Source organism: Panthera uncia, chromosome A2 (genome assembly GCF_023721935.1).
Source record: "Panthera uncia isolate 11264 chromosome A2, Puncia_PCG_1.0, whole genome shotgun sequence".
NCBI classification, from domain to species: Eukaryota; Metazoa; Chordata; class Mammalia; order Carnivora; family Felidae; genus Panthera; species Panthera uncia.
The window spans coordinates 547,069-561,612 of NC_064816.1; the positions used below are offsets into that span (position 1 = coordinate 547,069).

The 14,544-nt window shown below is 63.4% G+C and overlaps 1 protein-coding gene across 4 annotated transcripts in view; it reads right to left on the reverse strand.

The window, feature by feature from the left end:
• Nucleotides 1-13,186, reverse strand: part of SBNO2 (strawberry notch homolog 2) — a 48,992-nt gene extending 35,806 nt beyond the window's left edge. For 2 of the 4 annotated variants that reach the window (XM_049639453.1, XM_049639451.1), the window contains exons 1-2: nt 13,052-13,186; nt 476-667 (exon numbers count right to left, since the gene is read on the reverse strand). In XM_049639453.1, the coding sequence (XP_049495410.1) occupies nt 476-595 (120 nt within the window). In that variant the 5' untranslated portion in view covers nt 596-667; nt 13,052-13,186. Of the gene's footprint in view, nt 1-475; nt 668-2,669; nt 3,169-13,051 lie in introns of those variants that run through there. The other 2 variants (XM_049639452.1, XM_049639454.1) reach the window with 2 other exon arrangements.
• Between the last annotated feature and the right edge of the window lie 1,358 nt (nt 13,187-14,544).

Genomic DNA, 14,544 nt, shown 5'->3' on the forward strand with positions numbered 1-14,544 from the left:
AACCCACGGGGTGTGCCGCACCGGGAGCGACCTCGTGTCCGCTGTGGACCGTGGTTCGTCACGTTCGGTGCTGGCTCACCCGTTGTGATAACTCAGCAGGGTCGCCAATGAAAACCGTTATCGATGGGGAAAGTGGGAGAGGTGGAAACTTTCTGTCCAATTTTTCTATAAACCCTAAACTGCTTAAGACACAAAGTCCATTAAATTGAAAATAGGAAACCTTGGTAAAAAAGTCCACGTCACAGAGGCCCCAGCCCCTGTCCTGCAGGGAAGGCGGCGGCAGCCCAGGCCTGAGCGTCTCCCTGAGGGCCCATCACGGCCTTGGCAAACAGACCTGACGGCACCCCGAGGCGTCCCCCTGCCGGGCCGGGGACTGGGACGTCTGCTCGAGGCCCTGGAAAGGGGAGCAGCGGCCGCACCCGACCGCGAGGGCAGCGTCCCGCCCCGAGGCCGACCGCGGATGGCGGGGGCTCACCTGGACGCCGGACCCGCACAGCGGGGTCTGCAGCGGCGGCGGGCTGTACAGGATGCCGCCCGCTGGCGGGGGTTCGTGCTGAGGAAACTCGCCGTCCATGGCGGGCCCCACTGCCAGCATCGGGCGGCTCCACGACCCAGGCCGCCGAGGCGTCTATCTGGGCTTCTTGCTCCTGGGCGGCGGCATCATGACCTGGGGGGAGAGACGGCACATCCCGAGGTCAACCTCTGAGGAGTCCCTGCGAGGCTGGCGCCGAGGGGGTGGGGTCAGCACAGCAGGCCCCTGATACGGGAGGGAGGGTGTGAGCCGAGGCTCCCCCAATGTCGCAGCGGTGACAGGCGCCCCTCTGGGTTCCTGGACTCTTCCCGGGGGCTGTGCTGGCGCAGGGAGGGGGCCCGGACCCCAGCTCAGCCTGAGCGTGCTAGGGTGCTCGAGCAACCCCTCGGCTGCCGGGACAGGAGCGCACGCAGCCCCCCCCCCCCAAGTGGGGCTCCTGGCCACAGAGAGGGGCCTGAGACAGAAAGACCAGCCCCGGGGACAGATCTCCAGGACGGTGGCAGCCCTTCCAGTGAGGCTGGGCCACCCGACCGCTTTCCCTCCCTGCCCATCACGCAACCAGCTCAGGCCCTGGGGGGATGCTCCGGCCATCTGGGCCCCACAGCGAGTAGCAGAGACTCAGCTGATCCCGCGGGCCTGGCTCTGTGACCTGGCATGTCTGAGGCTGTGAGGCAAAGTCCAACTCAGCAAGCACCTCCAGGCTGGGGGCCAGTCCTGTCCCCCTGCAGCCAGAGCAGGTTTGCAGAAGGGGCTCTGGGGGAGTCAGGGCCAAGCTGAGCCAGGAAGTGGTAAGGACACACAGCATCCCCACTGAGAATGTTCTTGTTCTCAAATGCAGGCAGACCCAGCCGGGAACATGCCTGCCATAAGAGCCGACAACAGATACACAGGATTTCCCACACGATTTCCATCTGCCCCGTGGACTGTGGCCTAGGCTCCCCGGCCCCCCCCCCCCCCCCCCCGCCCCGCACCACTGCTCCTGGCTGAGCCCGGACCCTAGGCCGGCCCCTGTGCTCCTCAGTCAGGCAGTGGCTGAGGACATTAATCACCGAGGGGGGCAGGAAGGGGAGGCAGCTGCCACTCCCGGCCAAGCCCTGGATGAAGAAATCCTCGGGACTTCCAGTAATCACTGTCCGCACACGGGCAGCTTATGCAATCCCTCAGGGGGTGGGGAGGGGTTGCCTTCACCCCAAGCTCCTGGCCAGAGAAGGGGCCCGTGGGGCCAAGCTCCAGCCAGCTCCAAGCCTTGGTGCTGCCCTGCTCGCCTCCACTGGTCTGGGCGAGCCACGGGCTCACACCTGCCGGGAAGACGGCACTTCCCCCTGCCTCGGTGGCCCTGGCCTGCTCCGGCCTGTGCCCTCCAGGCTCCTGGCTGGGGACCTGGTGGGACACAGACCTGGAAGCCGGGAGTGTGAAGTCCTGAGGTCTCGCTCCATAAACACACAGCTACTCGGTGATTTGGGGTCTCAGCCCTTCCTTTTAAAGATTTCGGGCTCAGGCAGATGTGGTCAAACCCAGCTCAGCCTTCTAACAACTGGATTATTATTTGACAACTCAGGGACACCTCAGCTCCTCTGAGCCCCGGTTTTGCTCAATAGGAGAACTGAGTTGTTTGGAGGTACATGGGCAAAGCTGGTCAGGCACTCAGCAGAGCCCAAGGCCCCAGCAATCCAGGGACCAGTTAGGTGACCACTGGTTTCACTGAGGCCCCAGGAAATCTCCTGGATTTGGGGGATACCCCTCGAGGGGGCTCTGCCCCCCGCACCTGGGACAGAAGGCAGGCAGGAATGACCTTAATTCAACAGAGGAAACATAGAGCTGACCACAGGCATTGGCCAGCATCCCCTCAGCCCTGGGGTTCGACCGCCCGCCCCTTCTCTGCAGCAGGTGCTCGAGATGTGTCCCCCACCTGAGGCCATCTGTTAAACCCTGTCCATACCCCACGTGTCCCGGAGTGAAGCTGAACCCCTCCCACAAACAGGTGCTTCCAGGCTCTGCAGCCACTGAGCCCTGGGCTGCCCCTTTAGAAAAGCACCATCCAGAGGCCACAGGCCAAGGAGCACGGTGGTGCTGTGGGCAGCTTCCCAGGAACCCGAGAAGAAACGAAAATACTTATCCACATGAAACCTATACACACACGTTCACAGCAGCGTGAGTCACAACGGTGTGAGGATGGCAGAACCCAATGTCCGTAAACCGGTGAGTGGATAACACAATGTGCCCACCGCGCACGCGCACGCCCCTCAGGTGCATCTACCGCGCACGCGCACATCCCTCACCCCGAGCAGGAGCGAGGCGCCCACCCCCGCCGCCCCGCGAACGGACCCTGAACGCATGACGCTCAGGGAGGAAACCCGACACCAGACGCCACACGGGGTGAGTCCACGTGTATGAAACGTCCAGAACAGGCCCATCCACGGACAGGAGCGGGGCTCGTGGGGCCGCGGGAGGAGTGGGGGTGATGGCTGGGGGCGGGGTTCTGGAATTAGGTGGCGGGGATGTTCGTACATTGTATAGTGGAAAACGCTGAATTGTACACGTTGAAAGACCCAGTTTTACACTATGAATTTCACACTGTGCCCACCACCACCCCGGGCCCCCAGAGGCCACCCTACAGTGCCCCCTTCCTCCAAACCCCCGGGGGCCAGTGTTACCTGTCACCGCTGCGGCACCTCCACAGCCTCAGGCTTCCTGTTCCCCCATCCCCCCAAAGCCCTGGGGCAGCCCCCAAACAGCCCTCCTTCTGTTCCCTCAGACTCCAGCTGTCCTGACCCCCCGATTTCTGGCCTCTGCTGACCTCCCCTACCTCCTGCCCTTTGAACCCTGCCCTAGGCCCCGGACCCCAGAGCACCAACGCGCTGCATGCCTGGGACTTTCCAGCTGCCCCAGGACCAGCCCCGCGAGTACCAGGTGGGGTCTTGGGGCACGAGGGGAGGTAACAAAGGCTGGCCCGCTGGGTCAGAGCTCAGCACCCATGTGGTGGGCCCGGCGTGTATTTTTAGAACATCCCGTGACAGGTGAAGCGTGGGTGCTCACAGAGGCCTACGCTTCACAATCGTGGTTTGTGTTCAGACAATTTCCTTTTGAGATCAGGTTTTCGAATGAGTCATTGTGAAAGAAAAAGATCAAGGAATCAGTGGCCCAGACAGGACAACGGGGCAGCGCAGCATGGAGGGAGGCCAAGGCCTGGAAGAGCCCGTCTTTCTCATACGCCCCGGCCGGCAGGCACCTGCAGGCACCCAGCCTCTCTGCCAACCCCCTCAGCCCTGTGGGCCTGCCCCCCAGACGCTGTGAGCAGGCTGTCCCGACCCTGATGGCTGCCCAGACTGCCTGCCCGCTCCCACTTGTTACCTTGTCTGGACCCCGCCAGGCCAGGACGACGTCGTCCCCCACCCCGGGAACTGTCTCTGGGCAGCAGGGACTGGCTGGCCTCCCACAGGGCACAAGACGGTGGCCTCTCTGGCCGTCCTTCCACCTGGCTCTGAGTGAAGATCCAGGGATACCAGCAGGGGTCAGGTGGGGGAGGGAGGGTGGGGGGGACGGGGGCCCAACAGAGGCTGGCCAGGGCTCTTTGAGGCTCGGCTCTCAGGGCAGAGGCCCTGGTAAAATCCAGAGGCCTGATGAGACCCCAACTTGGCCAACCAGGACTGTCTGGGGAGGGTGTGCCCGTGGACTCCACACCGAGCGACGGATGGGGAGCCACGGGTCAGAGCCGGCCTGGGGCTGTCCCAGTGGGGGTGCCCAGGAAGGGACACGGGCAGGGGCATCCAGAGAACTCCTCTGCTCCCAGACAGAGGGGCCCAGCCAAGATGAGCTGTGCAGGTGTCAGAAGGAGGCAGGCAGCCAGGCAGGGTTCCACGTGGAGGGGAGACCCCACGGCCTGTGCTGGGGGCCCCAGTCCAGAGCAGAGATCCTACCTGGGCTCCAGGCATAGCTCAGCTCTCCCAGACCCTCCGAGGGAACGCACCCCCCCAAATAGTGGCCTTCATGGGTGCTCTGGGCCCAAGGACGAAAAGGAAGGGGAGGGAGGGGCTAGGGTCCCCAGGGAAGACGTTGTGGGGGCTCCTGCCTCCCTCATCTGCTGAGGCCAGAGTGGCAGGCAAACAGTAAAGGGGGCGGGGGCCAGACAGGGTGCCAGCAATGGGGCAGGAGAGGTGCGGGCCACGGCCATTCCCTAAATTCACATCCACTGGGAACCTGTGAACGGGGCCTCGCCTGGAAATAGGGTTTTAGTTGATGCAATCAGCAAAGATGGGGTCCTACTGGGGTAGAGTGGGCCTACTGCAAAGACTGGTACCCCTATACGAGGGAGATTCAAACACAGACACAGAGGAGATGGCCATGTGACCTTGGGTCACAGCCCAGGCCCTGCCACACCTTGACCTCAGACCTCTGGGCTCCAGGACCGGAAGAGAATAAAGCTCCGTGGTTTAAGCGGCCCACTGTGTGGTCAGTTGGCAAGGCCACCCCAGCACACTCTGACCGGAGGGGAAAGCAAACCCCAGCTGGAGCCACCCCAACCCTCAGTCCGAGTCTCTGTGACCCCGGGAGCACTGCCGACCAGGAGCTCTGGGCGAGGCTGGCGGCAAGCACGTGACCTCGGATCTCTAGAGTTCCTAGGAGGCATCCGGAACGCAACAGCTCTGAGATGCCGAAGACAGGGCAGGAGCCCCGGCGCCCGGTGCCCAGGTCAGGCAGGGCAGGAAGGGGGAGCCCCTGCATCTGAGACAAGGACAAGGTGGGCTGGCCCAGAATCCCCATTTGAGAGCACAGCTGTCCAGGGGTTCAATTTCCAGTTCTGTTCTCAACGGGCCCCCAGAGGCCCATCCAGACCCCATTCCCCAGGGGCCACATCTCAACTGAGGGGCTCCCGCATGTGCGGTCCTGCCGTCCTGCGGGGACGTGAGGCCCGGCGCCCCCGCACACCTTCGCCTGGGGGGCCGAGCTCTGGCTAGCACGGGCGGCGGCCACACCGGGCTGGACGGGGAGCCCGGACGCCCCGGCCCTGGCCTGCGTGGTCAGCACGCGGCTCGGTGCGAGGCCGGGAAGTGGACAGAAAGTGCAGGTGGCTCCGGCGGGAGGGACACCACAGGCCCGTGACCCCAACCTGACGCCCAGGAGCGACAGCAGCACGCGGGGCCCCGCTCGCCACCTGGGGTCGGTGGGGGGGGCCAGGCGGGGGCGACAGACCCGGCCCGGCGGAGCACTCGGCATTGTGTCAGTGTTCTCTCGCTCGCCCGGGCAAGGGCCAGCCAGGAGGGCAAGAAACTGCATCCGGGGAAGCGGGACCGACCCCAGATGGACGGGACGACACCCTGTGAGGCACGGAGAGCCTGGAGCCGAGCTCTGGGGGAGCCTCGGGGTTGCCTGCGGCAATCCGTCCGCCTCTCCGGGCAGCGCCTCTGCCGGCCGTGTGCCCACAGACCCCAGCCCGTGGGTCCAGGGTAGCCTGGCCAAGTCAGCAGCAGCGCCTGTGACGGCCCACGAAGGTCAGGGTGGAAGGACAGCCCCCGGCGGGGCGGGCGCTTTATAAAGCAGCCTGTGACAGACGCCGGGTTGACGGCAGCCCCGGGGAGGCCAGCGAGGGTGCTCTGCCAGCCCCACGGGCACAGCTTTGGGGGCACACAGCCCTGCACAACCCATCCAAGGGCCCAGAGGGGAATGGGGACCGGAACAGGGAGCCTCCTCGGTCATGGCTGAGGACGCTGGAGTCTGGGTCTTGGGAGGGGCCCCCTGAGCCCGAGGGGGCTCACTTCCGGGTGTGGTCCAATGGTTTCCCACGGTGCTGCACCGACCCACCTGCCCACGGGCGGGGACCGCTGTTGCCGGCCAGCCCGCTCCCACCACCGGGAGCGGTGCTCCCAGCCCGCCGCTTAAGGGGGCTAGGCCTTCAAACCTCTGTCCCCGACACCAACACCTCCTACAGGCGCTGAGCACCCCCCACGTGGCTTCTTCTGGGAAGTGCCTCTTCAGGTCTGCGCCTGCTCGCGGTTTTTAAGAGGCATCGTGCACACTGAGCTTGTGGTCTCCTCTGACACCCACGTCTTCTTCCCGCGAGCAGGTTTTAGGGCCAAAGCCCACCGGCCCGACGTCCCGGTTCCTCGACAGCGACGTGCCCCGCGCGGTCTGTCCGTGCGGAGGGTGGTCTGTCTGTCCCGGTGCTTGCTGTCACCTCTGCTAGTGTCGGGCTTGCTTCAGGCCGGCTGGCGTGCCAGGTGTCTCCTGAGCCCCCAGGGAACCCTGAGCAGGACAGGGCTACTGCTGCCCACACGGGGTCACGCCGGTCCCAGGTGTGCGGCCTGACCCGTCCACACCCTCCTCAGGCTCCCGAGGGCCAGCCTGGTGCAAGACCATCGCCAGGGGCCTTCACCCAAACCCAAAGAGCAAATGGTGTCCCGTGAGAGGGGGAGGGCTCCTCCGGGCTCGGGCCGGTCCCGGGGACGGCGGTGGCGCCACGCGGTCTCACACGCCCCGTCCCGAGCAAACGCCGGCACCGGGCCGTGCCCGCCTCTGGGAAGAGGGCAGAGGCCCCCAAATCGCAGCAGCAGGAACCCCAAGCTCTGGGCGTCACGAGGCCCGGGCTCCGTGCTGGGTCCCTCTCGCGGGCAGACGCAGCGTCCGCAGGACACAGGCCCGCGTCCCTGTCGCCGGCAGCAGCACACGGAAGCCTCCCTCAAGTTCGGGCCTCTCACTCCCCTTCAGCCTCCAGTGAGAAGGTTTTCTGCCTTTTTGGGGGGGAGGGGCAGAGACAGAGGGAGAGAGAGAATCCCAAGCAGGCTCCACTGTCAGCACAGAGCCCAACACAAGGCTCAAACCCACGAACCGTGAGATCGTGGCCTGAGCCGAAGCCGAGACTCGGGTGCTTAACCGAGTGAGCCAGCCAGGCGCCCCTAAAGGTGCTCTGCTTTTGAGGACCTCGGGAGAATGCTGGGTCCCTGGGGAATCCAGGGTCACCCCCACCTCAGGGGCCTCGAGGGACCTGGTCTCTGGGACTATTACTGAGCCAACCACACAAGTCGAGTAGAGCATAGCTCATAACGGACCAGCGGACAGCCAGGCTGGCCCAGTGTCCCCCATAATAACAGTCTGTGGAGAACAGAAGCCCCCCGCAACCCCTTCTCTGGGAAGCCTCCCAGAGTCCTCAGAGGAGCCGGGTGGGGGGGCGGGGGGCGGCTGGGACAGCACAGCCTACACCATGCAGGAATGTGGCCCGGGGCTTCCAGATGGGCTGGTTCTTTGAGAGACGCGGCAGACCCAGATTTGGGGGTGGCAGCCCCTGATTTCTCAAAGTTGGCAATCCAGCCGTCATGTCACACCCTCCTTATGTGGGGTGACTTCCTGCAGGTTCCCACAGTGCTGGGGGTGGGACCACCCAGTCCCCCTGTGACAATGCAGAACCCCTCTGCAAGGCTGTCCCTGATGGTCCCCGACACGGACCCGGGGCTCATTCGCCCCTGTCCCTGACAGTCCCCAAGATGGACCTGGGGGCTCATTCGCCCCTGTCCCTGACAGTCCCCGGCACGGACCCAGGGGCTCATTCACTCTGAGCCCCGCCCTCAGGTGGCCGAGCACCTACAGGGCCAGGATCCAATCCTGGATACGCCCCCGGGCAGCTCACACATGCCTGAACATGCCAGGAGAGGCTCCGATGCCTTGGGCCACAAGTGCTAAGCTCGGAACCACCCTGGGACTAGGCGGGGGCGTGGGGGGGGGGGGGTGGCTACACCCCCACCTCATAGCTTTCAGGGCAAGTGGCCGAGGAGGACCTTCCAGAAACGCTGCTGAGCTCTGGCCCTGTGCAGACCATGCGCGAACCCAGACACAGATTCGATGCCCACGGCACCCCAGCGGGAGACAAGAGTTTGAGCAGGTCAACGGGTCCACCTTCCCACGTCCACACCTGCCACTCACACGTGCAGGTGTCGGGGCGGGGGGGGGGGGCAGCCTTTCCTGAAGGTACCTTATGTAACATACCTTACAACGTGCAGAGGAAGACGCCACTCCTGGCACCCCCAGGCCACCCCGAGGGCAGGGATTTCTGCCCCACCTGGTGAGTCAGTGCCATAAAGGTTTACTGCTCTCTGCAGACCCGCTCCCTTCCTCCTGCCATCCCCATATCCTGTGTCAGTGGCCTCTGACCCTCTGGGTTGTGACTGCAAGGAAATGAAGGTGACCTGCCTCCAGAGTGCGGCACAGGTCGCTTTTGAAATGCAGCAGGCCTTGGAGCAAAGGAGACAGAGGCCAGTCCCAATGGGGAGTCTGGGTGTCTGCTCTCAGTGCCACCAGACCTGGTGACTCCCTTGCCATGGGGCTCTAGGGACAGGAGTCCTAGGGAAGGGCCAGCAGGTACCTGGTTCCACAGGGGCACCTGAGACGCACACAGACCACGAGCCCCCAGGGACAGACTAAAGCCCAAATCTGCCATCACACAGCAGGGGCCACACAAACTCCTTCCCCCCACCCCCCCACAGGACAGGTGCTTTGTGGGCCTCCCTGGGCCATGTCCCCGCCCACCATGCTGAGGACCACACAGCTGGAGGGCACCCCCTGCAGATGGCCCAGGAGGAGTCCACAGATGACTTTAGATGGGACCAACTCCCTGGGGTCACTACGCTCCCCGCTGTCACCTGGCCTCCCGGCAGGGAGGTCCCCGGGCAATCAGGGCCGTCGAAGGACAGCCAGGACAGTGCAGTACAGCACCCCTTCCCCTATCTCCTACAGGCCCCAGGCTTTATGGGGGAGCTCCCCCGGGGCCTCCCGCCCAAGGCACCCTACATCAGAAGTCCAAACACCCCCAGGACTTCTTACGTGATGCACACTGCACACCACGTCCATCTGCACGTCCCAGACAGTGCTGGGGTTCAGGGGCGGCTCCCACCCTTCATACAGTGAGGAGATGTCTCTTCCCGTCTTCCTCGTGGGGCTGGAAGGGGCCCGCTCCCCGACACCCGCTCACCCCCAGGCCACAGCACATGGGCATCTGACCAAGGACAGGCCTTGCTGTTTTGTTCTGTGAAGGCACAGTTCACAAACCATATACTTCACATATTTACAATATACAATTCAGTGGTTTTCAGTACATTCACAGAGTTGTGCAACCATCACCTCTATCGAGTGCCAGAACATTCCATCAGCCAAAGGAAACCCTGTCCCCCTCACCCCCACCTCCTCCCCAGCCCCCGGCCCCTACGAGCCCCTTCCTGTCCCTGGATGAGCCTGCTCTGGACGTTTCACACACATGGACTCACACCCCGTGTGGCCTCTTGTGTCGGGTTCCCTCCCTGAGCGTCGCATGTTCAGGGTCCGTCCGCGGGGCGATACATAAACAAATGACAAGCCTTATCTCTGCCTCCCCTCGGGGCCTGGCAAGACCGAGCAGCAGGTGACAGAGCCTGAGCATCAGAAATCACGTTCTCAGCCCTCGCCTGAGTCACCCGCCTGGCAGAAAGGGAAGCAGGGGACCTGCGGGCCAGCTGTCCCCAATGGCAAGAAGATGAAGGAAATTTGCACAGCAGGAGCGGGGGAAAGGGCCGCTCCAAGGGACCCCACTCAGGGGAGAGGGGACCCACACTCGCGAGGCACGTCATGGACACCAGGACTCGGGCCTGCACTTGGGCACGGGCAGAGCCGGGCGGACGGCAGGTGAGCAGGAGTAAGGCCAGGCCTGGGATGGTCCGGGTGACTGTGCCTTCTGGCTGCCCCGGGAGGCCTGCTACACCCTGGCTGTGACACTCCAAGCCTGCCGCTGACAAATCCCACGAACGTGACGCACGCTCTCTCACGTACATACAAAACACACACGCGTGCAGGCAAACGCACGCGGCACTGAGAGCACACTCACGTGGGCACAGGTACACAACTGGGCACGCAGGAGAGGCACGCACGGGTCACAGGACACATGCTGCACACACTCCCAGCACCCTCACAGGTGGGCGCGCACACGCACACGCCACACCCAACACACACGTGCACACCCTGGACGCTGCTGGCACCTTGGAGGGTGCCCACCACTCTGCACATCAGCCTCACGGTGTTTGTACTTGAGGTTACATTCCCCACCAGCAGAGGAACAAGCAGGTCCCCACCCCCACCCGCGGCCATAAAGGCCTGTTACCCAGAGGAGACCATCCTGGGAGGGAGGTGGCCTCTGGGGGACTGGACACAGTTGCCTCTTTATTCCCGGCCAAACTCACTCGGTCAGCGTTTCCGGCCTGGCCCCTGCTGAGGGGCCTCAGGGACTTTGCTAGAACTGAGCTGGGCCAGCCTCAGCTGGTCTCGCCCCAGTGGGGGCCAGGCCTGCAGGGCCCGGGAATCCAGCCTTGGTGTCCCCCCAGATCAGGGCAGTGACTGGTCCAAGGTCACGCGGCTGGAGAACACTGGCTCTGGGCTGCTGCCTGCACACTAGTGGCTGGCCCCACCCCACTCAGTCTCCAAGGGACCTAGCCCCCTGCTGCACTCAGTCCCACAGGCTCTCCTGGAAATCTGGTCCCCCCACCCGTCTTCTAAGACTCGTGTACACATACACACACACACACACACACACACACACACACACACCAGGCAGATGCTGGCTCCGGGCAGGTGTGAATAGGTGTCTGCTCAGATACTCAGAGCTAATCAAAAGCGCCCTCCCCCGTCTGAAATCACAGAACGCCTTCCCCTCAGTCCCCACAGCGGCTTGTCCCTGGGCGGGCGCGGTCTTGCATCTGCCAGGCTGCTTGGGGGCCTTCTGCATACCTGCCGGCACCTTCCCGACCAGGTGAGACCCTGGGGCCATTCACCTATCCTGCCTTCTCTGGCCCACCCACCCAGTGGCCCAGACTTCATATTCAGCATTCTCTATGAAGCCTCTGGAAATGGATGTCCTAAGAGGACCGTGGCCCTAAGCACACAGCTCTGGGCTGCACTCACCCACCTCTGGGGCCTCCCCTGGGAAAATCCAGGGTGCTTGGAAAGAAAGAACACAGACAGGCTGCCCAGTGGGCCCTGGTCTCAGCGTCCAAGAAAGGAGCACCCAGCGGCTGTGCTCACAAGGGTCCACGACTGCACAGCGCCCCCCACAGCCAGGCAGGGAGGGAAAAGAGAGGCACAGGGTCAGGTCCAGCCCCGGAGGAAGGGCCAGGCCTCACATCCCAACCCAGACTGGCCTCAGACAGTCTCTGGAGTACGGTGCCTTTGACAGGTGGCCATCTGTCCTCCCTGCAGGGTCTGCAGTCCTCGGGGCCCGAGCCCCATCTTCCTTCAGCCTTTCCTAAGCGTCTACGGGGAAGATCCAAAGATCCGCCGTGCCCGGCGGCAGGTAAGCAGGCTCCCAGCTGAAGCCTGTCCTATACCAGCCCCCCTAGCCATGCCATGAAACACTCACTACCCCCCAAACTGCCAGATGAAGCTTCACCTTGGTCGGCTTCCAGGCCAGGCACCCTCCTGTGTGGGGTGCAAATACATGGCGCCAAGCCAGCGCGGCCAGGCAGCGGCCAGGCAGGAAAGTCCTTCAGGGCAGGCAGGACCGATGTCCGTGCTGGGAAGCAGAAGCCAGGGGTGCCCCAGACACACATCTTACAGACTCAGATTTTCTTCCCCTTCAGACCATTAACCACATTATTCAGGGAGCCACCGCCTCCCAGGAGCTCCTCCGTGGCTGTCCACACCCCTACTCCCTGACTCTGGGTCTCCCAGCCTCCTGCTCCAGGGACCTGGGTGCTGGGGAGCAGCCCGGCATGGGCAGGACCCACCGCGGCATCCCCTTCCGCACCCGCCCACCTCCAGCTCTCTGCCCACCTCCTCCCGTCCTCCTGTCCTTGGAGGCCAGGTTCCGATGCCAGCAGAGGCAAGACTCCCACCCAACACTCCGGGCGCAGTCAGCCGACCCCAGGAAGGCCCCCATCCCAAGGCCGTGGGCAACAGGAGTGTCTGGACAGAGCCGCTAGGAAAGCAGGAGAGGGCAGGAAGCGCCAAGGAGCCCGGGGTCATGGGTCACCAACATAGGAGAGGTCAGGAGGCACCCAGGGAGGAAGGGGCTGGGGTCGCGGAGGCCGGGGGGGGGGGGGGGTCACAAAAAGGGGCAGTCAGGGAATGACGGAGAAGCGGTTGTGAAGGGGGTGGTCACACAGTGCTGGAGGGTCGCCGAGAAGTGCAGGGTCAAAGGTCACCGAAGAAGTAAAGTTTGGGGATCACTAAAGAGCGCGGGATGGGGGTCCCGGTAGGGAGGGGTAAGGGAATCACTAATGGGTGGGGACGGGGGTACCGAAGAGGGAGGGAAGTAAAGGTTGGTGTGTCGCCGCGGAGGATGGGGTCAAGGTTCACGCGGAGGCGGGTCGGGAAGGGGGGTCACACAGCAGCACAGAGTCGGGGGTCGCGGAGCAGGGCGACTTCAGGGCTCACAGCTGAGCGCGCACGGGGCTTACGGCGGAGGGCGGGGTGGGGGGGGGGGGGGCTGGGGCGGGGGGGGGCCGGGGAGCGCGGCTCGGGCTGGGCGGGGTCGGCGGAGTCGGAGCGAGGGTCGGGCCAGACGCGCCTCACCTCCGTCCTGGGTCCGGCCGGGCGCGGAGCCCGCGGCGCCTCCGTCTCTCCGAGCTTCGCCTCAGCCGCGCTCACTTCCGGGTTTCGGGCGCCATCTTGGGGGCCCCGCTCACTTCCGGTCATGCCGCGGGGCGGAGCCTCTAGTGGGCGGGTGAGTGGGCGTGGTCGTGGGCGGGGCCCCAGGGGGCCCTGCAGGGTTAGGACTCAGTGGGCCACGGGTTCCAATCCCACCCACTCCTGTTTATGTTGGGACCCCGGCTCCTGGCTTACTCGCGAGCCTCAGTTTCCTCCTATGCAAACATGGAGATCAAATTGAATCACTCCCACCTCCGGGCCCTTTCCATCCCTGCAGTCTCACACCTGAGCTTTAAGCCACTGGGGCTCTCGTATAATCCGGATGTTAGCTCTAAAGCCCCCTCCTCAGATACTCCCTAAAAACCATCTGACTCGGCCCTACCCCCACCCAGTCCTGCGCTCTCCCTTAATTGCCTCCCCACCAATAGTTGTCTGCCCATTAGTCTGTCTCCACCCCAGGAGGAGTCTTGGGACCTATCAGAAGCCCCAGCGTGGAGCCCAGTAGTGGTGGGGTCTGACCAGTCCCAAGAGAGAGGCCCTGGGATCTGGGTTGCTCCCCAGCTGGCTCCCTCCCCGTTAGGGCTCCCAGGGGCCTGATGCAAACGAGGCCAGATTTGCTGCACTGCCAGGAAGAGGGTGGGACTTTGGCACAGACTGTAGATTTCCTGTGACTTGAACCCACTGGACCCACTGTGGGCTGGGCCAGGCTGGTTCAGGCAGATCCAGTCTGGGAGGCACCACCCCTTCCCTAGCTGGGTTGTCAGTAATGAAAGCCCCACCTCGCCACCAGCCAGAGGCCTCCTGTGCCCATTCCAGCCCCCTGAAATTAGAAGTTACCTCCCCATGTGCTTGTTTACTTATTAAGTAAACCCTTACGGATTCCAGTCTCTGCCTGGTCTCGAGCTGAACAAAGCTGGGGCTCCAGAGGACTCAGTTCCCAGGCCTGCCCTCAGGAAGCTCCCAATCTAGGGGGAATGGAGGCTGGACCAGACACTCCCATCTGCAAGACTGGGCCTGGGGCCCAGGGAGGGCTGAAGTCTCTGCCTAACACGTTATGGAGGAAGGGGTATTGAAGCTGGGGCTTTGAAGTTCAAGTAGGAGGTTGCCAGATAGACAAGAGTAGGAAGGGCAGTCCAGGCAAATGAAAGCTGTTCACAGACTTGTAAGGGTCTGTTTAAAACCCGTTTGACCTACAAAAATCCAGGTCAGAGTCCACCTGTAGCCAAGCCTACAAGGAAGCAGGGGAAACTGAGGTCGAGAGAGGAGAAATGATTTATTCAGAGTGAGCTTTGCTTCGGTATGTGTAGTTTTTGGCAATTTGGGTTGTAGCCTTGACTTTGAAACTATTTTTCATAGCTAATGAAAATAAGTCCTATTGAGCAACCGACAGTTAAAATTCAAAAGCACAAATAAGCTGA